This window comes from Akanthomyces muscarius, chromosome 3 (assembly GCF_028009165.1).
Source record: "Akanthomyces muscarius strain Ve6 chromosome 3, whole genome shotgun sequence".
Classification (NCBI taxonomy): Eukaryota; Fungi; Ascomycota; class Sordariomycetes; order Hypocreales; family Cordycipitaceae; genus Akanthomyces; species Akanthomyces muscarius.
Window position 1 is genome coordinate 2940242 of NC_079243.1, and position 24396 is coordinate 2964637.

A 24396-nucleotide genomic window follows, 5' to 3' on the forward strand; every position below is an offset into this window, starting at 1 on the left:
GTGCCGTGCCTTGAGCGCCAAGGGGTTGCGGTGACAGCGTCGGGGGGGGGTTGGATGATGATTCCTTGGAAGAGAATTGTCGGCAGTTGGGAAAGCTGGGGTAGCAGCATTGCGCTTGCAAGAGATGATCAGGAGGATATGGGATAGGAGATGGAGAGGACATGACATGTAACGACAAATACTAATCTGCTTGGTACAGGCCCATCGGTACCATGACTGTCGTGTTGTTGCTTTTATTAGGGAGTCACCAGCAGCAAGTTAGCAGCCAACTGGGGACGTGTACCAGTATCGCTACGGGCGCAACACACAAGAGGTGTCTTTTGAAACCTTATCATGGGCGGATAGGCGGATCCGCGGGCAGGCAACTGGGGAGACTATTGTTAGGTCGGCGGACCATTTTAGTTGTTTTAGTTGGCAACGAGTCAGGACGGACGTCATGATGGACAAGGTCGTGTTTGTTGCGGTTGTGCAGCAGGGCCGAGGACAAGTCGCGATGGGTTCGCTGTTTGTTGGACAATGTGTTTATTCACATGTGGACGAGGCTGCTGTTGGGCGTCGGCGGCGGCGGGTGTTAATTAGCAGTGCTAGTCTGGCTGCAAGCCATTATCGTGGCTCATCATCAGTGGATCATGCCACACGACAATGGAGGGGGAAAACGGGGAGATGGAGTGACGAGTGACAGAGTGGGTAGAGTTGGGCGTCTTGGCAGTCTGTTCTTTGTTCAATATTTGGGCACGATATTACAGGAGAGGAACTAGTAGACGAGGGGAGGAGAAGAAGCGGAGGAGAGGTGTGTATGTTAGTCGGAGATTCTAAATGCCCGAGGAGTGAGCCAGGTGAGGGTTGAAGCTTGGAAATGAGGGTGAGAATGAGGCAACAGCCGGCAGGATATGGACGGATGGGGATGGAAATGGGGATGGGGCTAGCTGGTTGCCTGCCCGCAACCCTGCTTGTTGATGATTTATTTTTGTTCTACCAGTACTCCTCTAACCTCCTTGCCTCTTGGCCATGATTATATGAAGATGACAGTACCAGTTATGGCCACGACGCCGACAAGGACCCGTCTTCGCCTGGCAGGCAGGCCCGACAGTACCGAGCAGGGTATGGGCATCCATGTGCTGGAGTGGGTTGAGGATCCGCGTGAACCTGGACGTGTATCTCTGTCCTCTTTTTTTCTTCTTTTTTTTTCGCCCTCTATCTGTTGTCTGTTTGACAATTTAATTTATTTGGTAATGACAGGAGCGAATGTTGGTCCTGTGTCACGGCGACTGCTGTTGATGAGCGACACCGCCCATCTGGGCGGGGATGTATAGAGGGCCAGACCCTTTGTTTTTGGCGGTGACAAAGACATTTTCTCTCTTGCTGTTGCTCGTCATAATTTTAATCATTTATTCATTCATTTGTTAATTAATCTATTTACTCATCATAATCTGGAAAGCAAAAAAGAAAAAAGGCGAGAACAAGCCAAGATGCAAAGTGGCTGTAAATTGCAGGGACGGTGCACCCCCCTCCCAAGCCCAGGCAGCACGCCCCCGCCAGTACAGGGCGCCGCACACCCCTATTACAGGGTCCCCCAGCTGCGCGTGTTCTAGGCGTATTCGTAGGTAGTTTACCCAGTCACCTACCAGTAGAGTGTTGGCCCTCTGGAACAGAATGAATGAATCAAACGGCTGCACTGTTTTTCAGCAGACAGATTGTCTGGCTGCCCCGAGTCAATGCCCAGCATACTATAGAGCCCATCTTTTCTCGTCCATGCCGCCGAGTACTCTGGTTCGTCCTGTATTCTCTCTGCATCCTCATGCTCGTCTGGATCTACACTGTAATCCATCTCTTTTTTTCTTCTTTTTTTTTACTCTTGCATTTGAATAAATGAATGGCTTGTCAGCTCCTGTGCCAGCCTCAGCTGGGGAACAGAGCAGCAGCACGGACTCCCCTAGAAAGGTACCTACCAGTACCAGTAGCTCTCTCAGTGCGCCTCCCCCACCTCTCCCGCTTGACATTCCTAGCGCACACCACCACCACCACCACGCCCACCCTGACACGCCCACACACACCACAGACACACCACATCCCATCCCATCCCATCCCAGCCCACGCCCAACCCGACGACCCAAATGCCCGACTCACTCGAAGCTTGTCCACACCACCAACCCACCCCTCCCCCCCAGAGACAAGAGGACGAGAGAAAAAGAGATACAATTGTCCCGTACTTTTCTTGACAAGTGGATTCTTTTCATTAGTCTCCTTTGCGTTTGTTGGACTCGCTTCAGCTCGACGCATGGCATGGCACACGCCTGGGGTACGCCTTGGAGCAGCAGCATCTTCTTTTTACTACTTAGTCTCCCCACTCCGCACCTCCTTCCTCTCGACCACGAACTCTTGATCCCCAAAACCACACGAGACTCTTCTTCTATCCGACTTTATTATATTCTCCGGTCTTGTCTGAATATTCATACATTTGCTTCATATAGTCTCCCGTCATTGTCCCACATTGAACAAGACCTTGCGACTATCCAAGCCCTCACACAAACAACCGCGCCACCACCACATACCACCGACATCACGTTGGCCAAACCTTGTCATTTCTATTCCTCGTGTCTGGGTACTTTTTTGGGCTTCAGACACTTTCCCGTCATCGTTCCACATTGACCAAAACCAAAAACCTTGCGACTATCCGGCCCATCGGAAAACCGCGCCACCGCCGACATCACCACCTTGCGACGCCTCAACACCAACGCAGGTTCAAACGCCCAAGATCTCGTGCCTGCCCACCCGGCGACCACAGTAGCGCGCCTTCTTCGTCCGCCTCCTCATCATCCTCCTCCTCCTCCTCCTCGCACAGGCCCAGAAATGGAAGCAATTACCAGCTTCTCTTCAAGACGCCCGGCTGCAGGCTCGCTTCCCGCGTTTTCGCTTCCTCCTCCCAACGCCGACATCCCAAGTAAGTTTCCTCATTATTTGCGCCCCGCCCCAATGCCAGCCAGCTCGTCATGACATCTCTTGCGTTTTGCGCCTCGACGCCTCGAGACTTTACTGCCCGCATCGAGACTTTATTCGACGCCCTGTTGGTCTAGATGCTCGTCCAGAGGCCTTTCCACCCAGAGGCTGCATTATAAAGAGCAAGGCTTTTCCACCAGTATCAGAGGCTGACAACTTGTCCCAATCATCAAGGAACCGACCTGAGCAGCCCAAACCTCTCAGTCCACACAGGCAGCTCTCAGACTTCACACCATCACTCCAGCATGTCGAATTACAACTTTGGTGGCAGCATGCCCGGCGGCAGCTCTTGGAGCAACAACGCCAGCAACGCCAGCAATGGCAACCATGGCAGCACCGACAACGGCGACAACGCCAGCGGAGGCTATCCGCAGCAGTCTTCCCAGGGTCCTCCCGGTCCTGCTCAGGGCAACAACCCCCAGGGCAACCATCACGGCCTGCCTCAGGGACAACAGCCTCTCCCCAACTCGCCTTACGCCCGCGGCCCCATGTACGGCAGCACCAACAACATGTTCAACCCCAGAACCGCCGCCGCCGATGTCCTCCAGCCGCACTCTCCCTTTGACCAGACCCAGCAGCACTACGCCTCCCACGATGCCCACGCCATGGCCTCGACGGCGTCCCACCACTCGGCCATCATGGCCACGTCGCAGCCCAGCATGCAGCCTTCGCTCGGCGCTCACTCGGATGCCTACACCCACGTCGCCCACAGCCGCCCCAACAGCAACCCAGGCTACTACGCCTCGTCAGGCCCCTCGCAGTTCGCCTCGTATCCTCCGGCGCAGCACTCGCCCACCCAGGCCTCTCCCTCGATTCCCAGCCCCGGCGCCCGCGGCATGGGCTCGCTTCCCAGCAACATGCACAGCTACCGCCACCCGTATCAGTCGTATGGCCAGCCCATGAACATGAGCGGCCCCGTCATGTCCAACATGCACCAGCCCGGCGGTCAAATGTCCATTGTTCCCGGCATGAACCACCACCACCAGGGCTACGGCAGCCAGATGATGTACAACGGACACCACTCGGCCCCTGCTCCTCAGTCGGAGCGCCCCTTCAAGTGCGACCAGTGCATCCAGTCCTTCAGCCGCAACCACGACCTGAAGCGTCACAAGCGCATTCACCTGGCTGTCAAGCCCTTTCCCTGCAACTTTTGCAGCAAGTCCTTTTCTCGCAAGGACGCTCTCAAGGTACGTACCACTCCATTTCACAACCAACGCCGGCCCGCGCTAACCCATTTCCCACAGAGACATCGCCTTGTCAAGGGTTGCGAGAACAAGAACGGCGAGCAGGACGAACGCAAGCGTGACTAGACGCCGTCGGCCGCCACCCAGACTGCTCTCTACTGATTTACTCATGAAACGACCCGCATTCGACGGCGCCCAGACTTGTTTGCATGGAGTTGGGGATAACTGCTATTAATACTCGTGATTACCACGATGTTTCTACTATCTTGATTTTATTGTTTTCAGGTATCCAACACTCGTGACTATCACGTTGGTTCTCCTTTTTGTTTTTATCGTTTTTCTTGTATTAGGTATCCAACACTCGTGACTATCACGTCGTGTCTACTTTTTCGGTATTGTCGTTTTTTCTTGTTCCTTTTTTAGGTATTGCTGCTGCCCAAGGGTAGTATACATGTAATAAAGCATGGTACAATGTCATCTCAAGGCTATTGGTGATTTCAAAAAAGAAAATGCCTGTAAACTGTGTTTGTGGGTTTGTGTTTGGGCGTATGAGTCAACTTGGGCGAATGTTGGCTAAGCTTGGATGACTCGGGCTCGGGTCGGCTGTCGTTGAGCCATGGGCAGGGAGTCGGCGTGGCCATGCCGGTGTATGACGACTACTTGTGGCCGAAAGAAGAATGTTGGACGTGAAGCGATGGTGGCTTGTGACACGTTGGACGGCCTAATATTGAACCAATGGTGCTAGTCCGGGTCGACTTTGCACCAGCAGCTGTTCTTGGGCGGGTGCACTCGGAGGGTTACTCATGCTCGGAGGAGGCACAGGGAAAAAATGCAATGTCTCGGGGCGGAGCTAAAGCGCTTGTACTGGCTGTGAATGGTGAAGACTGCAATAGAAAATTTTGCTGTTCGGGGATCGTGACACGAGGAAAACGTAGATGAATATATTGAATATGTTTGAGGTTTTGATGGTCTCTGCCGGACTGTGGTCTCGTGAGAGGGGGTGTGAAAATTTCGACGGGCTCTCGCAGCTACTAAAATTGAGCTTTATTTCATTTTGAGCTTTATTTTATTGAGAGTTCAGCTAACAGGTTAAAGAAGAACGAATAAACGAATGAAATAAGATGGCGATGCTTTTGTTGTACATGTTCACACGTACATGCGTCTTTCTACCCGACAAGCAAGTGGCCGCGACGGGACAGGGTTACATCAGACGGTAGCAGAGGGACTGGTAGGTGGTAGGCAGCTCCGCAGGGGTCTAGTGGTGAGTCTCGGCGCACAGGCCTTTTTCAAGACTCAAGGGTTCGACGTAATAACACGTTTGAGTAAAAAAAGGAAGAAGAAATTGCGAGACAGACCCTGGGACTATAGGAGCTGAAATGAAGAGGGGAATGAGGGGGGGGGGGCTTCTTGTCGTGCATGCATGTATGCATGCAGAGGGACAGGAGGCAGACGCAGGCAGACGCAGGCAGCAGCAGGCAAAGCAGACACGAGCGAGCTTGGCGCTGGGAGGCTGGCTGGCGTATTTTCGACAGCGGGAGTAGCCGTAGCCGTCGCCGTCGAGGCTCTCCCCCTCCCTCCCTCTTCCTCTCCCCTTTACGCGTGATACATACGAGCCCGAGAAAAATGTGCACGCCAAAACGCAGCACTAGGTGATTGAGAAAAAAGTCAAAAAAGTGCAAAGGATGCGTTTTGCTTCTCTTTTTTTTTTTCCTTCGTCTTCGTTGCTAGTCGCGTGCTGCCAGACGGAACGAGGCTTTGGACCTCTGATAGTGGCAAAGTAGGTGGGCAAGTTGGGCAAGTTTGGTGCCAAATAGCTCGAAAACAAATGCCCACTTGTAGACGTCAATGACTTGTCAAATCCTCAAGCAGAGTGTGTGCGCTAGTAGGATTTTTTTTTTTGTTTTTTTGTTTTTTTTTTTACATCATGACAGCAAATACGGACAGGACCTGTGATGCGCCCCCCCCCCTCCCGGGATCGGTGTCGGTGTTTGGTGTCCGGGCGATGATTTTCCGCGAGGGGCGGGGAAGATGGAGGGAGGAAACAGAGAGGAATAGAGGGTGATTCGAACAATGGCACTCAAAAGAAGAACGTATACGGCTGCGCTGGAGGGGAGCAAGGGGACGGCGTTGGGAAAGGGAATCCACAACGGGGAGGGGATGATGTGCATGCAGCAGCGTGCATATGCAAGAGGACGTGGTATGAATGCGACGCTGTTATTTTATATATAAAAAAATGAAAAGAAAAAAAAGAAAAAAAAAAGAAGAAAGAAAAACTGGATCTGGGTCTAACTTGAACGAACAATACGAGACACGGTGAAATTTGATGAAGACGGAAGTAGTCCTTGAATGGAAGGGTTCAAATTGATGCATGGGTTTGTGAGAAGCGGCCGTGTGTTGGTCCCAACAGCATGCAACAACGTTCTTTTACAAGGCATATAGAACCTGAAGATTTTTTTGGCCATGAAAGCGGCTCAACTCAAGACTGTTGAACACTATTCATCTAGTTTCACACAGTAGCACACACGCAAGGGGTTTCTTTATTATAGTGAAAACACGTTATAGCTCCGCCACGTGCATGCAGACTGGTTTCGATGAGTCGTTGATAAACGCCACGTATGAGTGTGGCTTGACGTTGTGGCCAACAACCCATGTGCACGGCCATGTACACGTGGCTGGATCGGATTCCCATCTCGGTGGCTTGAGATTGACTGTGATGGTTCAGTACGAGTGCGAGCGCGTTTGCGAGCGCGAGTGTGAGCGCGAGTTTGAGTGTAATGCGCGTTTGCGTCGCCATGTCAGGTAGGCCATGATTCCGTTGAGAGCAGCATAGGAAGCGACCAAAACAGGGGGGAAGCCGCATCATGTGAATGAGAGCGACATTGATCCTCTCAATTCAAACAGAAGATAGAGGGGGCTGCATCTGTGTATACAGTAGATGCCCAACGCGGCACGCCAGGAAATGAAGCTGACGGCTGCTAGCCACGGTGAAATGAGAGAGACATCAAGGAAATGGAAAAGTAAGAAAGAAGAGGGATATAGAAAAGACACGGAATGATCATAATAGGGAGTAAGAGTACTGGAGGGAATTCATGGACAGAAGAAGCAACCAGTCACCGCTTCTACTGCACCCCAGCGGCGGGCGTCCACCGTCTCGCATCGAGTGCCTGCATCTCATCCGTTGCGCCTGATCCGGTCAGCGATGGCCAGGCCGTCAACGTTGACCATACAAGCGCGACTCTGGACGTTCTGTGTGAATTTGTGACTTTTGACCGATTCTCTAGCTGGTTGCATTTTGAATTTATCGGTTGCTAGTTGGCGATCATGTTTTGACCAGTCTGCGCCACACGGCTCTCGCCGGGGGGAAGGGGGGGGGGGGGGTGTAGAGGGAACAGCTTCGCCGCATCATTCAATTATGCTTAATTTAGAATTTGGCTGTAGGTGAAGTCAGCATTGGTCGTTTTTTCCTTTGCGTCAATTTGTTGGCGCCGATCTATCGACGGCGACCGGTGTGGACGTGCCACACTGCTTGACACTGCGCTGCAGTCTCAGCCAACGGGGTCATCATGGGATTAAAATCGTAGAAAGAGCTTTTTCATCTTGTTCTAAGAAGCGTAAGGCTCTGCACGGTACTTTGGAGGGAAAAGAAGGGCAGCGACGTGGCAAGGGCTGGGTTGTCGCTCCGCAATGGCCAATGAAAGAATCTCGGACAATCAGCGCAGCATCGCCCATCAGCAGGAGCATTCTGTCACACGCTCGGTGAGGCACATTTCACTATTTTATAGCAAGTGCTTTTATAGGAGGATAACTAGTCAATACCCACTTACGTGTGAATAGCTTGCAGACAGACGTCCTCAAAGCATCCGCCATTCTGATGCTACGTAGCGAATTCATCACCTACCGGTTCTTCCCTTCTAAAGACAGCCACGGCCAATAAATGGCAGAAAATGCGTTGTTGACAATGTATTGACACATGACCCTTTGAGTTGTGAGTCTGTCCGAATGGCCGGCTGCTCGGCAGTTGGCTCGTCACCAGCGCCGCTACCCTAGACCAGCATGTTCATACAAGGACGATGTGACCGTCGCGACAGCGCTGGCCTGGCCTGATAATGCCAACAAGTTCTAGTTTGCTTCCTTCTAGCCCCTTGGACGTACAAAAAAGCGAAAGAATACAAATAACAGCACCAATAGAGAAAATAAGAAAGATGGGAAAGGGGGCCATGTAACCACGCCTAAACATGACATTATCAGGATGGAACAAGGTTACGACTCGGCCTCGGGCTTCACGCGTAAATGACTCGGATTGGACGATAGGAACACTGAAAGACAAAATACTGATAATAAAGTCGGCGATGGAGCGACTGGTCATATGCTGAGTCCTAGAAGACTTGGTAGAGACCAAGACGGCCATACCAAGGAAGAGCATCATTGTACTACATGTGATGCTTCCTCGTCTTCTGAACTGATCAGCAGTACTGCAACGCAATACTGCACTGATGAGGCAGCCGAGGCTGATGTACAAGACCATCAGGGCGTACTAACCGTCACACTGGTCTTGCCCTCTCGGCCTGTGGCTGACACGCCCAATGTGAACAGGTGGCGGCCCAGCGCCGCAGTGGCTTCAAATTGGCTTCCCTCTACTTGGGGATGGGAAAGGTACAGGAGTGTTTTCAGGTCTGATGTGCCAGTAGTATTACAGATACACCCGCGGTATACATGCATGAACGGTCAGCTTCCACAGACGCCGCTGCCCACGATGACCCGGCATACCAGTGACCAGTACATCACTCAACGCTTCACAAGTGCAAAGTAAAGTTGGCCAGCTCCATTAATCATGTATTCTATCCTTGCGAATCATTGCTACGCCATGCCAATACCCAAAATGCAGTACACGGTCCGTCCCGTCCGAAAGCTACCCAATAACAAAACAATCCAACACAACACTCTTGTACCCCTCAATGCTCCATCATGCCGCCGTAACGACCGACCGCCAGGCTGCCCAGGAAGACGCCACCAAGGACCGACATGAAGTAGCCGACATTCATCGTCATGACCGCCAACATACTATCGCCATCATTAGCATCAACACCCCCCCTAAGTACCAGCAGCAACTTACAGAAGATAGCCCACGCCCACAATCGTCGTGTCGAGCAGCGCCCGCACCGGATCGACGCTGAAGCGCCAGGGCCGCGCCGCGGTCGTCGTCCTGGCCACCACGTACACCGTCTCCTCGACGCCGTTGGCCGAGAGCACCATCTCCTTGGCGTCGGGGTCGTGCGCGACGGCCTCGGCGAGGGGCACGCGGCCGCGGGCGGCGACGTAGCGGCGGTGCGCGTCGCGGTCGGCCCAGCGCGCCTCCTGCGTGGTGCGCAGCGCCACGAGCAGCCGCGCCGCCACCGACAGCACGATGAGGAAGATGCAGGTGCCGGCGTAGGCGCCCGAGCTGCGCGGCGTCCAGGCGTCCGAGTACAGCGGCGTGGCCTGCTGCGTCTGGAAGACCATGGCCATCATCATGGAGCCCGTCGACGAGTTGGAGCCGGAGCCCGACGAGGAGCCCATGTCCATGGAGCCGGAGCCCATGTCCATGCCCGAGTGGCGGGCGACAAAGTTCATGGTGTCTTGTGCGGGGAGGAGGTGAGGCGTGGTACAGATGACGAGGAGAGCAGGATTCTCAAAGTTTTGGGTATCGAGGCGGCGATGGGTATTTGTCTGGACGGATGGCGCGCTGCTGCCAAGATATGCGCAAGTTTCTGAGACGGTCGAAACAGGTCACTGGTATTGAGACGTCGTCTATCGGGACCAAGCTGCCGTCGTTTCCTGCGCTTTTGATTTCTTCGGATTTGGCCGTCGGAGGTTTGCAGGAGTCAGATTCCCGTACCACCACCTTTGCGGCACGAAGAGTAATGCCTCCCACAAGGGCCGAATCTGCACGGCCTCGCTGCCCGTCCTCGGATCCCTTCCCCAGGAAGCCGCAAACGATGCATTGTGTCGACGACGCTAACATGAGCAGGCCAAGTCTTGGTGCTTGAGTGTTAGCGGAGCTGAGAGCGCGGACGGGATGGTCGGTGGAGCGGGGTGGGGAGGGCAAGTACCGGTACTTGCAGACTGAAAGTGGCTGGCTTCTGGAATTCCGGTCAAACATCAACAGACTGAGAAGAGCTATATAGACATCTCTTTGGAATTGATTATGGATGGGGTAAAGTTGGACTCTTTCTAGCATAACTGTTGGTCATGTTAATTCGATTCAGGGTAGATACAACAAACTCGTTGATGAACATGAGACAGCAATGATCACGCATTCCCAGCATCCGGAAACACGACTTCAAGCATGAAAGACGACCATTTATTTGTCATGCTTCTATTTCTTGTATCCCACGGTCGCGAGTCGTCTCTCTGAATGGCATTTCTCTGTCTTCTATTGCATTGTCCCTTTATGATATAGGCAATCATTTTCATCCGCAGTAGACTCGACAGTCTTGTCGCTGTCCGAAATATCACCTCGTCACGTTACGCCATCAATTCACTCAACACTGCCTCCGAATTACGAAAAAGAAACCCTCAATGAATTTTCTGCAGATCATCTCCAACATCTTATCCCAATTTAAAACAACCATCCCGTTCTCTTGTTTTTCTGACCACTGGCTTCATTTTCCAACGCAGCATCAACTTTCAAATCCCAAGTACCGGTACATACGACGCCACTAGATGTAGAAAACCTTCTCAAACATGCTCGCGCTAAACTCTTTCCCAGTAGCCCAGCCAAGCAGCGCCGCAGCCACAGCACCAGCCACAGTTGCGCCTCACTTGTATGTCCAGAGGAGATGGCAGGTATTCCCTCACTGTCAAAGGTGTCAACGTGGCCAGGCACGGAATAAGTATGCGAGCGTTACCTGAATAGCTACACAAGAGATGAAAATTACATGGTTCTCCATTTCTGATCTGACATGTCGTAATCCCGGGTCGCACTGTACTCGTTTCACATCAGTCTCTGTGCAGCGACTGGGCCGTAGACGCTTCCTGTCCTGCCCGTGCGTTTGAGCAAACAACCCGCCCTTCCATTGTCGAAGATCGAATCAACGCCAGGCGTGCATCCCTTCATCATGCTTGACATGGCAGAGCGATCTGCTATCCTTTGCGTCTCATCTTCTTCCAGAGAACTGCCATCTCAGCGGCCATGCCCGCTGCCGCCGTCTCTGCACCGCCGTGATCCGCGCACCCTCGCCCTCCTCATCATCAAAACACCCCGAGAAAAAGGCGATACAACCCCAGCATCCATCCGCCCTCACTCATCCATCTCATCCGTCAACTTCCCCTCGCTCGCCATCCTCCAGCTCGATCTGATACACATCCTCAGCCCTATAGACATCAAAGCGGCGCACGCTTCCCCAATCAGGCAACGTTTCCGCCTCCGGCCGTCTTTAACCTGATTCGGGCGTGAACCCCCTCCCCAGATTCCTTTTTTTCCTGCCCCGTCCCGTCCCATCTAAGCTAATCTTGGCAAACGCACGCGCGCGCAGGGTGCGCCCGCCCATTCATCGTCTGAGACGTCGACAAATCGAGTAAGATGCATGGGCGTCACCAGCCTTGCCCTTTCTGGCCGCTCGTGCAGGTTGCATAGCGGCATCTGATTCCCTTGCCCATGTCATGCATGGACGGTAGATTGATGCCAAGATTTTACTTAATCTCGATACTGCCCAAGGTGGAACGTCGTTTAAAGTATGCATACCATCATCTACATCTCACTCGAAAACAGCATTTATCGTGATGCATTTCATTCAGTATACACAGCTGATCCCATCCCAACCAAGGTCTCAGCTCGTCACTCGACCCGCGGGTCTCAGGAAACATGCTGACCCGGGCGACTGCCTGTAGCGTGGAAGCATAGAGTAGATCCATGCCTTTATCCTTTTTTTTAATTGCTCCTGTGGCTTTTCTTTTCTTGCACAGCTCAACGCACAGTCCACAGCCAGACAAAAGAAAGTAAATGCATCTGCAACAGCAGGTAGCAAGTAAATCACTAAAATAGCACATCAGGATTGCATCAACGCCAAAGAAGTAGAAAAAATATCACCCAAATCCCGCACAATATAACCCATGTCCGCATTAATAAATTCCTGGCCCATTTCATCCTGAGCAAGTGTTATCAAGCCAATCTTGGCCGTCATGCGTCAGCCCTAGGACTGGTGGTGGCTGCTAGGGGCCATGCCGGGCTGTTGGGGCATGCCCGAGCCGTAGGCCTGGTTGCGCTGCACGTAATTTTGGTAAGCCATGGCTTGTTGAGCCTCGAGGGGCATGTTGGGCATGTAGTTGCCGGGCATGTGAGGGTTCTGGGGCATGCCCGGGCGGCTGGTGGGCGGGGGGATGTGGGAGCCAGACTCCTCTGGCGACTCGCCGCCCTCTGGGCCGTCGACGCCGTTTTCGCCGCCAGCAGCAGGCTCGGGGGCGTTAAGGCAGGCCTGGGAAAGTATGTTAGCAGCGTGTTTGGATCTCGGCGCCGTGTGACGCGCACAACGACGCGTCCTTGCGAGGCCGCATGGCCAGCGAGCGCCGACCGTGTGCGTGGAGAAGCGTACCTGAATAAGGTTCTTGCCCTCAGCCTTGGTGACCAGAGGCTGAAGCTTGGGCGTCGTAAAGGTATAGACGAGGCCAGTTTCGGAAACGACGAGGAGGAGGACTTGGGTGCCGGTCAAAACCGACAGCTCGTAAGCCTGGGAGGTCAGAGTCAGCAGGAGACGATGAAAGACGCGGACGCGAGAGAGCGACGCCACAAGCGAGAGGCCAATTCGGCGACAACGGTGCCAAAAGCAAAACCTCAACGGTCTTTTCTCTCTCGAGACCAAGTGACGTCGGTGGTGACGCGAGGGGAGGGCGGATTGTGCTGGCGACGAACCTTCTTCATGATGCCGGCCTTGCGCTTGGAAAAGGTAATATGGCGACGAGACTTGTCCGAGATGAACTTGATCTCAATCTTGCGGCGCTCGCGGCCACCCTTTTCGTCATCATCATCGTCGTCGTCGGCGGGCGTAGGACGCTGGCGCTTGACGCCGCGAGACTCGGAGGGGGCGCTGCCGTTGCCTACCGAGTTGGCGTCGTCAATGTCCTGAGGCGAGGTCTGGTCGTGCTGGTCGGTGATGTCGGCCATGGCTGCGGGCGGCTATGTATGCACGGCGCTGGGATCGGGGAGAGGGCGAAATAAAATACAGCAAGCGAGATGCGGAATTCAACCAAGAAGCCGTTGTATCACGTTGAAATGTATTGCTGGAAAAGGCAACAAGTGGTGGAGATGCTGCTTTGAGCGTGGTGCCGATGGATCTATACTGGATCTGGCCTGTCGAGCGGAGGAGGGAGTAGCCCAAGTGTCGCAGAGAAACAAACCAGGTTTGGTTTGGCAGAAAATTTTGGGGGTTAATTTTGATGCGGATGGCAGGCAGGCAGGTGAGGTAGCAGGCGACAGGTGGGCGGCCAGCTCTTTCTGTATTGAGTCTGGTGTGGGCTGTGCGGGAGGGGAGCTACACGGGGGGACTAGCAACTGGTTATATGGCGTAACTTGTTATGGCCTCTGATTAGCCAGTAGCGTCGTGCTCCAAGGCATGCACATGCACATGTCGGGGCGCTTGTCCGGCGACTCCGCCGTGTGCGGTGGTGAGGGACAGTGCAGCGTTGATGCGCACTGTGTCGGACTCATGCCCTCCAGCACCTCGCCCACTGTAACTGTCACTCTCTCAGCAGCTCGTCCACTGTAGGCACCCACGGAGTAGGGGCCTTGTACCTAGACCACGCCAGTCCACTGCCAGGGCCATGGTAAGCAGCTTAAGCTTAGGGTGCGCCATGCCACCTGGTGGATGCCGCTACTGCAGCCAGGCAGCCAGCTTCTCTGCCCCTCCTGCTTCCCTGCAACGCGAGCCCCCTCCAGGCCCCCAAACCTGCCTGCAAAAGGCAACTGGACTTTCGGCTGTCATCCGACTGCCGACCAGCCCCTAACCATCTCACAAGCAGACAAGTACCTTGTTGCTGGTGCTCCGTATCTTTGCTGCCCGGCTTCCAGCAATAGTACAATGGCAATCCTCGAGCCTTCTCCTCGCCCTCGCACAGGTTTGCTGTGCTCGCCTCTCAAAATCAACTCGAGCTAACCATCTGCCTAGTAAACACCCTGGACCACCCAGACCACTCAGACTCAGCCTTGTCGACGGCACAGTTGACTCCGTCCGCTACCACATCTACGCCGAACCACACACTCCGTAATCTCTACGCAGTAATATTACCGGTACGAGCACGTCAAACTCTGCCTCGCCTCGCCCTCCAAGTGGGCTGTCTCCCCCCCCTCAACCTTCATCCTGTCCTATGTGCTTCTGCTGTTCTCAGCCACAGCCTGTCCGCTGCAACGCCGCCGCCATCATCTGTACTTTGTGGATTCAGCGGCAGCCAAGCTTTCTTCCGCCGCTCCTCCTCGGAAGCTATAGGCTCGCCTCCGAACCGAAGACTTTTCAGGCCAACAAGCAACAACCAGCACAACCAGCCGTCTACCAGTACGAGCAACTAGCTCTCGCCCACCACCGATAACAGTAGACAAAATACAATCACCACATCGATACTGAGCCGGCCCGTGCTAATGTGCCCCAGTCGCTGCGCTAGCTGTCCTCGCTGTTGCAGTTCCACAGCTGAGGCTGGGCTAGTGCGAATGGTACGCCAGAGAACAGGTGCAGCATTCGTAGGGCAGCTGGCCACGCTCTCCCTGCTGCCCTGCGTCTGGTGGCTGCCAATGTCTAGGTTCTAATTTTGTCGACTTCTTCAGCCTGCGGAGAGTGGCCCGTTGTCACATTTGTGTTCGCCTCGGAAACGCCGCGATAGCCAGTGGCCACTCAAAGGGTCTGTCTCACCATCGCGTCTACCCGTTGATCGTCAAGACCATTATTCACGTCCACGCTTGACCACACCACTTGACCACTGACCACTTCTCCAGCAGCCTGCAGCTGTTCCCGCCAGTCAGCCAGCCAGCATCTCACTCCACTACGAAGCGGAGGCAGCCACAGCGCCCTGCGGGCTGCCGCTGGACTGAACCCCGGGCGGAGCGCGAGCTTGATTGCCACGAAGATCACGCCTAGGTCTGAGTGGCGGAAACTTTTTTTTTTCGCCTGGCCAGGCCATCCGCCCTTTTCTGGCACTGTACGGTTTTGAGCACTAGCGGCCTGCGTATTCCTTCATTTGGACCGCAGGTACATGATTATTGGGCGACAAGATGGCCGGCGACCAAAAGAGCAATAGTTCGGGTGCCACGAAGTCCGTCACAGGCGACGGCACTACAAGCGACTCGGCCGTGCTACCGCAACTTGAAAGCCGCGCAGCGATATTACTCGTAGTGTGGTTGGCAGTCTGATTCATCATTAGGCATTTGCCTGGCCGAATGCCCAGGCGAGTCCTTGTCAGCAGCGAGCACGAGACACAAGCAGCAGTCAAGAACCGAGTTGTCTCTTTGCGCCAGAAGCCTGCACTGTGCACAAGGTACATGGCCATGGAAGGCCAAGTTGGTGTGACATGAGTATGACGGACGGCGTCTGGCTTTGACACAGGTGCGCGGCGGTTGTACTAAGCAAGTTGTGCAACGCACAGACGGGTCTTGCTAGGGAGATCAGGTTGTGAGAATAGGGGAAGGCCAGACGGGGAGAGTGCAAGGTGGCATGGTGGCGAGGAATCTCGATTCTTGGTGATTAAGTGAGTGCCCTCCAGGCAGTGCGGACAACCACTACGCAAGCCAGTTCTAGCCCGTCTGAAACAAGGAAGATAGCCCTGCCAGTGATGAGCAAGATGATGCCAATCCCTCAGCAACAAGATGCAAGGCATGAGTTGTGACTGACATCGACGATGCACACGGCACATGGTGCAGACATGAAGGCAAGGAGGCAAGAGGTCGGAGGCATCAGATACACCCCTACCAGTGCAGCTCAGCGCAGGTTGGCGGTGGATACGGCAGGGGTTGGGGATTTGGGGCTGGTTCGTCGGCAGCAAAGTGAAGAATGACGAGCTAATAAAAGGAAAGGCTTAAGATGACAGCGGAGCGTGTTCGCAGGGCTTTCGAATGGCAGCTCAGCAGGTTTCGGAGCTTGGGACGTTCCAGAACGCGGGCAAGGCGGGCGCAGCAAGATTACCGGGATAACTAGGTCGTTGGCAGCAGCAGCAGCAGGCGAACGGTACCAGTATGGATAAATGTCTTGTACATTTGCGCATGGGTACAGGATTACAGGCTTGCTAGGTGGTGGACTGGTATCTCGGGAACATTGTAAGACGAGATCAAACTGACGCTGGCTGTGCGACTAGACGCCGTTCAGCTGCGAACGAAGCGAAGGATAGGATTGAGTTGGTCATGTTGGGAGGGGTGGACGAGCTGGGAAAAGGTAGCAGGGCGCGATGTGGCAGAATCGCTGTCGGGCAATGCTTTAGGTAAGACGCTGTGGCATTGCGATGAGGCCATGTCTTGTCCTGAGAGTTGGTGATGCAGAGTGTCAGGGACGTCTCACTGCAGCTGGTCCCTGGTGCAGTTGGTGCAGCTTCTAGACGACTGCCAAGTACAGCGAGGCGCGCCGCCACCAACGGCTCCCTGTCGACTGTGTGTACCAGTAGTTCGGGGTTCTGTACCACACCAAAGGCAGCCTAGCACGTTGCTAGAACAATGCCCGAAGGAGAAGTCGCAAGAAGCTGGTCAAAGGCTGCAATTACAGCTGTCCATATAGCAGACCTGGACGCAGGCAAGCTGGGACGAGAAATTGCACGCGTGCCAGAGAGTTACGATAGCCAAGCCAAGCAAAGCAGACACGGGGCTTCAGCCTCGGGCATGAGTGGGCATGCTGTCGAGTGCATCCTCCTCCGCTAGATGACTTTAGACTTATTACAGGGGGGCTCGACCTCGACGCGCTGCAAGAATGGGGACGTGTTATACGAGGGCGATTACCTGGGGGCGGACGAAGAGTTGCGCCGGTGATTTAATTTGCTGCACATCGGAGAGATTGCGTCTGTCGGATGCATTCATTGGTCGTGTGAGCGATTGCTTCATTCAATGTGACTTTATGTTCCCTTGGGGAAGCATTTGTCGACGGGTAGCGGAAGAGGCCACGCCAAGGCGAAATACAGGCGGCTGTAGGGGACAGATGGCCTCTGGAGGGCAAGCCAGCAGCAGCGTCTGGCAGCGTGTGGTGTCGAGCCCGGCGGCGACGCGTGCCGACCCACACACACTGGGTGGGAGACTCACTCAGCACTTGACAGGGCCTAAAATCTGGCCAGTGAGGGTCCTCTTGGAGTCCAGCCTGGTGCTGCTGAAGATGGATGGGCAGAAGCGTGACCTTTTCTTCATCTGACTGTGAGGATTCTCTTGTGTAGCGTCCCAAACTTTTACGATGGAGGTAACTTTTACGTTGGAGGTCATGGTGCACAGCCCTCGCAACAGCAAAGGAACGATGACTGTACCTGTAGATTGTCGTCCGCTGCACTGCACTGCACTGTACGGCACTGGTGGAGCGGGATCTGCGGCGAGGCAAACATCAACGGCTGGACTGGGCTGGAATGGAACGGGGCGGGGCAACGCGGTCCCCGTTAGGTGCATAATGGCTCCATACGGGGCCTCTTTTCTCTTTGCACAGTGCGGGCACTTTTGGCTGGCCCTTGTCAGCAAAATGCCAAATGCTCAGCACCATGGCCCATTCGGCCCCCAGCCAGCTGCCAGCCAGCTGCCAGCCAGCTAGACGACTTGGGTTTCCAGTCTTGCCGCGTCCCCCCGGTCGTCGGTCATTTTGCGTGGTCAATTCTCTGCCTGTTGTGGCTGGCCGGACGTTCTGGCCCTGGGCTGCTCCCGTTGCTCTGCAAAAAAGGTGCCTCACCACAAGGAAACGGCTCACTTTCTCCGCCGTCGAGGGCATTCTTCAATGTGCCTAGGGTCAACTAAAACATTAAAAAAAAAATTGCACACAAACCCCGGTAAATAATCAGCTACCTCGATTGTAGAAACCGCCCAGCGATTCGGCCCATTGTCCCAGGCCAAGAATGGCAATAATTGCTCAGCAAGACAGGCGTCGCGTGCGTTCCAGCAGACGTCTACTCTAGACGAGACGTGTCTTGCATCTTTGGCTCGGGTCGCTCACCAGCTTACAAGACAACCGCTTGCTGCTTGCTTTGTTTTTGTTTCTTGCCTGCCGGCTTTTTGAGGGTCGTGGTTTTGGCCGTCCTGGGCCCTTGTTCTGGAGGTTATCTGCACTGCGCCAAAGTCGTGCCTCGACTGCAACTGATGCATTAGCCTTGCCCCAACTAGTACTTGCCAATCTGGATGAAAAAGACTGGAATCTCAAACAGATTTGCAACTCTTTCGAACTGATTCGTGGGAATGGCTTCCGTGGCTGGATTGTATTTTGAGCCAACGACTTTTTTTCTTCTTGGTCGGCCAAGTCGAGCATGTGCAGCCGGTGGCCGCATATACTTGTTCCAACTCGGCCCTCGACATGCAAGCCGTTGCAGCTGGTTAATAAATCGTTGCGAAAAGCTCCTTTTAAATTACGCAGGAATCTGTGTGATTTGATTCTGCCCAATAATCATTGTCATTATTAAGATTATGGCTATTATTATTACCAGCATTTCTTATCTTTCTCGACGACGCGGGCATCCCGCCATCAACGGCCTACGTAGACCAGAGACGAGCCGTTCGTGCCCTTTTCACACAAAGTTATTACTATAAATCCTCGGTGGAAAAAAGGGCCGTCAGCATACCACAGTGCAAATCGAGCAGAAGACGATCAAGCAAAACACCCGTCCAAGAAGAAAAAGCAGGCCACTTTCACCACCAGCATCCCCCGGCCGGTCCACCCACTCACTCCTCTCGACGCCTCCAGTGCCTCACCACCACGCTCCTGAAACGCAACCTCATACGAAACCCTCTTTGCCTGGGCCGCCGCCCTTTTATATACTGCCTCCACCACCACCAAAACTCCCAATACAGCAGCGGGCTCCATTGTGTAGATGGCCCTTGAGACTTGGCAAGAAACGTGTAGCAAAAGTAGAATTTCTGAAATTCAGCAGCCCCCGTCCTCCCTTGAACCCGCCGGCCGCCCGGTGCCGCCGCCGCCTTTCCCTGGTCTCTACCCATTTACACACGTCTTCTTCGTCTTCTTCCTCTTCTTCTCCTTCTTTCCTCCGTAGATCCTTTAATGTAGTGTTTCTCACGGCCGGGTTGATCTCGTTGCTATTCTTTAATTTTGTTCTGTTTCGACCGAATCCAACTCTCGCTCTTTCGCTTCTTTCATCCAGACGCAGGTCGTCGACGACAGTCATTCAACACGTCCAAGCGACCAAATCTACCAGCCTCGAAATCGCCCTCGGCCCTCCTCCCGAGATCTTTCCCCCTCCTCCCAAGTCCGTGCTCCCGGGTCAGCACGTCCGACCACCAAATCCGCCCAAGATGCCCGACAAGGTGCTCCTCAGCACCCTAGCCATCAACGTCCTCTTCCTCGCCACCGGCGCCATCGAGCTCGGCTTCTGCCTCGTCGTCCAGGGCCTCCTCGACAAGGACCCCGTCGACGGCCGCGAGGCCGTCCGCCACCTGCTCTACCGCCAGTTCCCGCTCGACGCCGGCATCGCCAACGCCAGCATCATCCTCGGCACCTTTGTCTTCACCCTCCTCGGCCTCGCCTCCAAGGGCCGCTCCGTCCTCAAGCTCAGCGGCTACCTGATTTCCTTCTGCGCCATCTTCACCCTGTGCCTCGGCGTCGTGCTCTGGGTCATGACGCTGCGCGTCAAAGAGGACTTTTTCCCGACGTATCTGGACCAGGAGCCGTCGATTCAGTCGTCGATTCAGACTTCGGTAAGCGGGAGAGAGAGAGAAAAAAAAATGCAACTATTAGAATGCGCATTGTGTAAAAAAAAACGAGCATAATACTGACGGAGCGTCTAGTTTGGATGCTGCGGCTACTTGAACGCTTCCACGCCGGCTTTCATCACCGACTCGACGTGCCCGAGCCCCGCGGCGGCGAATCTGCTCCGCGGCTGTGCGACTTCCATCTCGAGCTTTGCCAACATTGCTCTCGACGTCATCTTTACCGCCCTCTTTGGCATGGTTGGTACGTTGCCCGTCGGCCCGGATTTTACGCAAAATATAGTCGCTGACATTGTCCAGGCGTCGATGCCGTCTTTATCCTCTCCATCGCCGCGCTGGTCAAGGTTCGCAAGGAGCGCGAGCGATATCGCCACATTGACGAAAAGGGTGGCTTCCAGCAATTCTAGAATACGTAGCCTCTCACATCACGCCCCGGCTTGCATGAACCAGTCGGGAAATAGTCCGTCCGCACGCATCACACCCATGTCACTTCCTTTAGCGCAGAATAGAATATTCCGTATTGATACACACGCTCAATCCAATCGTCATCTGTAATTCATATTATCTAGTTGTACGTGAAATTCTATAGGTAAAGAAAAAGACCGCCCAGGTATGATGCAGTAAGTTGGGCTCTGGGTGTCTGCTTCTATCCAAGACCCCAAGTCCCGCTAGCCGTATCTACATAGATAGGCCCATGACATAATTCCATGACGACTGTGTGCGCCTGCCCAACGCCGTGTGCTTCTGGGAAATGAACGAAAAAGGAAAATGCGTGGCGATGCTGCTTATACTGGCGAATCGTTGCTTCGTCCTGTTGGTGTGCTGGTCTGCCGCAGCGTGGACGGCTCGACAGGCGGCGCGCTGTGCGTAGAGCTCCGCCTGCCGCTCTTTTTCCACCACGAAAGTGACAGCATGTTGCTGACCGACTCGGCGAGGAAGGAATCTCGCTTCTTGAGGTTGCGTCGCGCGACGAGCCCGGGAAAGCCGGTGCTCCTGCGCCGCCGCCGTGCGAGCCGTGGTCTCACCGCGTCCGAGTGTGTGCTGCCTTCTTCCGGGATCGTTGTCGCGCCGCTGACGGTTCTGCGGGGGCCGGGCAACAGACTTGAAGACTCGCTCAGGCCCGGCATGGTGTTCGCCCGCAGACGGCCCGCGGGCGAGTTGACATCCTCCTGGTCTTCCAGTTCGCCCCAGATCTCGGCGTCTTCTGCCCATCGAAAAGTCTTTTTGGTTGGCGTCATGGCGGTTGTTTCACTGCTTCCAAAGGTGTTGTAACCAGGGAACGCCTCTTCGGATTCAGCAGACGCCTCTCCGCTGAGGAGTGACTCCTCTTCGCCTTCCGTGTCTTCCACCATCCCTAGGCCTGGCGCCAACGTCGACTGCCCCACGCCAGGGGCATGCTGCTCATCACTGAGACGCCAAGACAGCGCAAGCACGCCACTCAGCAAAATCACCGTACCCAAGCTGATGATGCAAGCCTGTAACGGCGAGATGAGGCTTGTCTGGTTAAAGTATATCAAGCCGTCCAATATGGCAACGATGTTGTAAACGCAAAACACGAGGGGGTACAAGACCGAAGTCGATACCAGCTTGAGACCCCGGTGTAGATAATACAGCTGACAGAGAGCGAGCGAGACGAGGGCCATTACTATGGCCCAGGCCTGCCAGTAGATGAACTGGTTTTTGCCAGCGACAGTCTTGATGACGAGCTCGACGGCCGACTTGGCAAAAAGAAGCGCGTGCGCTGACAGATCGCCGCTAATGACACCATACGAGATGCCTCGGATGAGCCGAAACCGGGAGCTGTGGGATATGCTGGATATTCTGTTCGTCACATCGGTGGCCACCGCGAGTGCCACCACAAACAGGGCCTGCAGGGCCATCCACACAATAAATGGCTTGCGCGCTAGGAGAACCAGCAGCTCGTCCAGGTTATGGGCCGGCGACGGTATAGCGCCAAACACGGCTATTAGGATGGCGCCGGTGGTGACGAGCGAGGTGCCGGCGAGGGACCAGCGCGTAAAGGGCTCGCTGAGGATCAGGGTAGCGCATATGGAGTTGAAGACAAGCCCCGCGGCCTGAAGCGTCGAGAGCACCGGTAGAGGCAGTGTCGATATTTGCACCGAGCTGCCCAAGATGTTGGCGACGATGAACATGCCCATGCCGACCTGCCAGCGCCGTCGTCGGTAGGGCGGACGTCGGACATCGTGCGGGCCCTTTTCGTCTTCGAGGATGTGCGATTTGCGCTGCAAAGTCAGTCCCAGGCTCTGCACACTAGTCGACATGAGGCCAACAATGATTCCCAGCTGCAGTCCATCACGTCAGCATGTTTACAAGAAAAACGTCTTCGAGAGTATTGTCGTACAGCAATGCTCCCGCCAGGGGAGATGCCGCCGAACGGCTTCATTGCGCTATTGGGGGATAGCAAACATCTGCGTCGGATATGTATATAGGCGTGGTCAATGTCGCCGCATGGGCAACTTCGGGGTATTTCGAGGTGGTTGCTGACAAGAGGACCGCGATGCAAGCCGCGGTCTGTGAAGTCGCCTTTGGGACCACCGCTGTTTCGGTTGTGCCTTGTAGAGAGTGGCGTTCGCCAGGTGGCGGCAGAGGAGTACGAGAGTCCTGCCGGTAGGAAGAAGCGGCCGAATCGTAGGGAGGTGAGGGCGAGATCTAGCGGTTACAGGAGCAAAAGAGACAGGTTTGAGCACCTGATGTGACGGACATGGGTGTAGCAGCGCATGGGGAATGGAGGCGGCGTTGCGTCGCACTTGAATTACAGCATGACCGTCGGCCCTGTCAAAGCGCCACAGTACGTTGCTTGGGAACAGCTGTGGCTAGTGACATCACCTGACTCGACTGGTGGACGTCATTCCATGGCGCTGCGGGCGGAGGCCACTGAATACCTTAGGCAGGCGGCCATTGTTAGCGGGCAACGGCGCTACAGAAAGCTCTCCCCGCCAGTACGCTGCCTGTGGCTAGTGAGCTGCTGCAACCACCCGCCCTTGACCACTGGCGGGACGAGCTTCCTTGCGGCTCCAACACTCCACCCTCCACCTACCTACTGACGACAGCAACCGGCCATTTGCTTGCACCGGCACCGCGGCGATTCATCGACACTCACGGCCTCGTCCTCAATCTCTCGCCCTCCATCCCGTCTCCTTCTCCCGCAACCCCACGACACATACACAACCGCCAGCATGTCGCAACACGCATTGTCCGACCAGCAGGTGCGCCATGATCCCCGGGGGAGCAGTGGGAAGCCGACAGCATTGGCCTATCCCCTCCCCCATCTCCCATGCCCGATGCCGGCGCCGACCAAACACCAATGTAGCTAACAGGGACACAAAATGACAGGTCGACAATGAGCTCCGCAAGATGACGGCGTTCATCAAGCAAGAGGCCATGGAAAAGGCGCGCGAGATTGAAATCAAGGCCAACGAGGAGTTTGAGATTGAAAAGTCCAAGCTGGTCCGCCAGGAGACGGACGCCATCGACGCCACGTACGAGAAGAAGTTCAAGCAGGCCACCATGTCGCAGCAGATTACGCGCTCGACCGTCGCCAACAAGACCCGCCTGCGCGTGCTCGGCGCCCGCCAGGAGCTGCTGGACAGCATATACGAGGCCACGCGCAAGCAGCTCGCCGGCGGCATCAAGGACAAGGGCAAGTACCAGAAGATGCTGACGGGCCTGGTCCTCGAGGGCCTGTACACGATGAACGAGGCCGACGTCCAGGTCCGCGGCCGCAAGAAGGACGCCGACGTGGTCAAGAAGGCCCTCGACGACGCTGCCAAGACGTATAAGAAGGAGGTTGGCAAGGACGTCAAGCTGACCCTCGACGAGGAGAATGCCGTACCAGACGCGAGGTGGGTTTACAGACAGTAGATGCCAGGCTGTGCCGTTTGCTAACTTGTTGTGCAGTGCTGGTGGTGTCATCATTGTCGGCTCCAAGGGCAAGATTGAGATTGACAACACCCTCGAGACCCGCCTCAAGCTGCTCGAGGACTCGGCCGCCCCCGCTGTTCGCGAGACCCTGTTTGGAAAGAATGAGAACCGCAAGTTCTACGACTAAGGCTGCGCCGTCAGCTTTGCCTGTTGGAAAAAGATGGTGCCCCTACAAAAGGCGTGGTTGTTGGCACTGTGAAAGCAGTACTTGGCTGGGCTGGGCTGGGCTGGGCCTGGGGAGGAGTGGCGCACACACTGCATGTTGCCCGTATTCCTAATCGTCTGCATTGTTGATTTTTGGCCTGGTTTTTGAAACTCTTTTTTTTTTTATCTAGCTTAGAGGTTGTATCATAAACATTCCTATACGTCTTGTCCCATGTACCTGTGATGCATTGACATTGTAAACCCGGGTATCTTATAGTCCTACAC

General features: G+C 54.8%; 6 protein-coding genes across 6 annotated transcripts; 3 read left to right on the forward strand and 3 right to left on the reverse strand.

Moving 5' to 3' along the window:
• Nucleotides 1-2850: 2850 nt before the first annotated feature.
• On the forward strand, nt 2851-4307 carry LMH87_002319 (uncharacterized protein; the record flags this gene model as incomplete). The annotated part of the gene is made up of 3 exons (XM_056193753.1): nt 2851-2941; nt 3172-4184; nt 4242-4307. The coding sequence occupies 3 exons, from the start codon at nt 2851-2853 to the stop codon at nt 4305-4307; spliced, it is 1170 nt and encodes a 389-aa protein (XP_056050758.1).
• Nucleotides 4308-9133: 4826 nt separating this feature from the next.
• LMH87_002320 (uncharacterized protein) lies at nt 9134-9791 on the reverse strand (the record flags this gene model as incomplete). The annotated part of the gene is made up of 2 exons (XM_056193754.1): nt 9134-9242; nt 9295-9791. The coding sequence occupies 2 exons, from the start codon at nt 9789-9791 to the stop codon at nt 9134-9136; spliced, it is 606 nt and encodes a 201-aa protein (XP_056050759.1).
• A 2401-nt stretch (nt 9792-12192) lies between these two features.
• On the reverse strand, nt 12193-13320 carry LMH87_002321 (uncharacterized protein; the record flags this gene model as incomplete). The annotated part of the gene is made up of 5 exons (XM_056193755.1): nt 12193-12195; nt 12250-12307; nt 12360-12634; nt 12752-12886; nt 13069-13320. The coding sequence occupies 5 exons, from the start codon at nt 13318-13320 to the stop codon at nt 12193-12195; spliced, it is 723 nt and encodes a 240-aa protein (XP_056050760.1).
• A 6291-nt stretch (nt 13321-19611) lies between these two features.
• On the forward strand, nt 19612-20432 carry LMH87_002322 (uncharacterized protein; the record flags this gene model as incomplete). The annotated part of the gene is made up of 3 exons (XM_056193756.1): nt 19612-20013; nt 20104-20269; nt 20326-20432. The coding sequence occupies 3 exons, from the start codon at nt 19612-19614 to the stop codon at nt 20430-20432; spliced, it is 675 nt and encodes a 224-aa protein (XP_056050761.1).
• A 378-nt stretch (nt 20433-20810) lies between these two features.
• Nucleotides 20811-22429, reverse strand: LMH87_002323 (uncharacterized protein; the record flags this gene model as incomplete). The annotated part of the gene is made up of 2 exons (XM_056193758.1): nt 20811-22328; nt 22388-22429. 2 exons carry the CDS (start codon nt 22427-22429, stop codon nt 20811-20813), a joined length of 1560 nt encoding a protein of 519 aa, XP_056050762.1.
• A 793-nt stretch (nt 22430-23222) lies between these two features.
• Nucleotides 23223-24094, forward strand: LMH87_002324 (uncharacterized protein; the record flags this gene model as incomplete). The annotated part of the gene is made up of 3 exons (XM_056193759.1): nt 23223-23252; nt 23380-23888; nt 23944-24094. The coding sequence occupies 3 exons, from the start codon at nt 23223-23225 to the stop codon at nt 24092-24094; spliced, it is 690 nt and encodes a 229-aa protein (XP_056050763.1).
• Nucleotides 24095-24396: the final 302 nt, after the last annotated feature.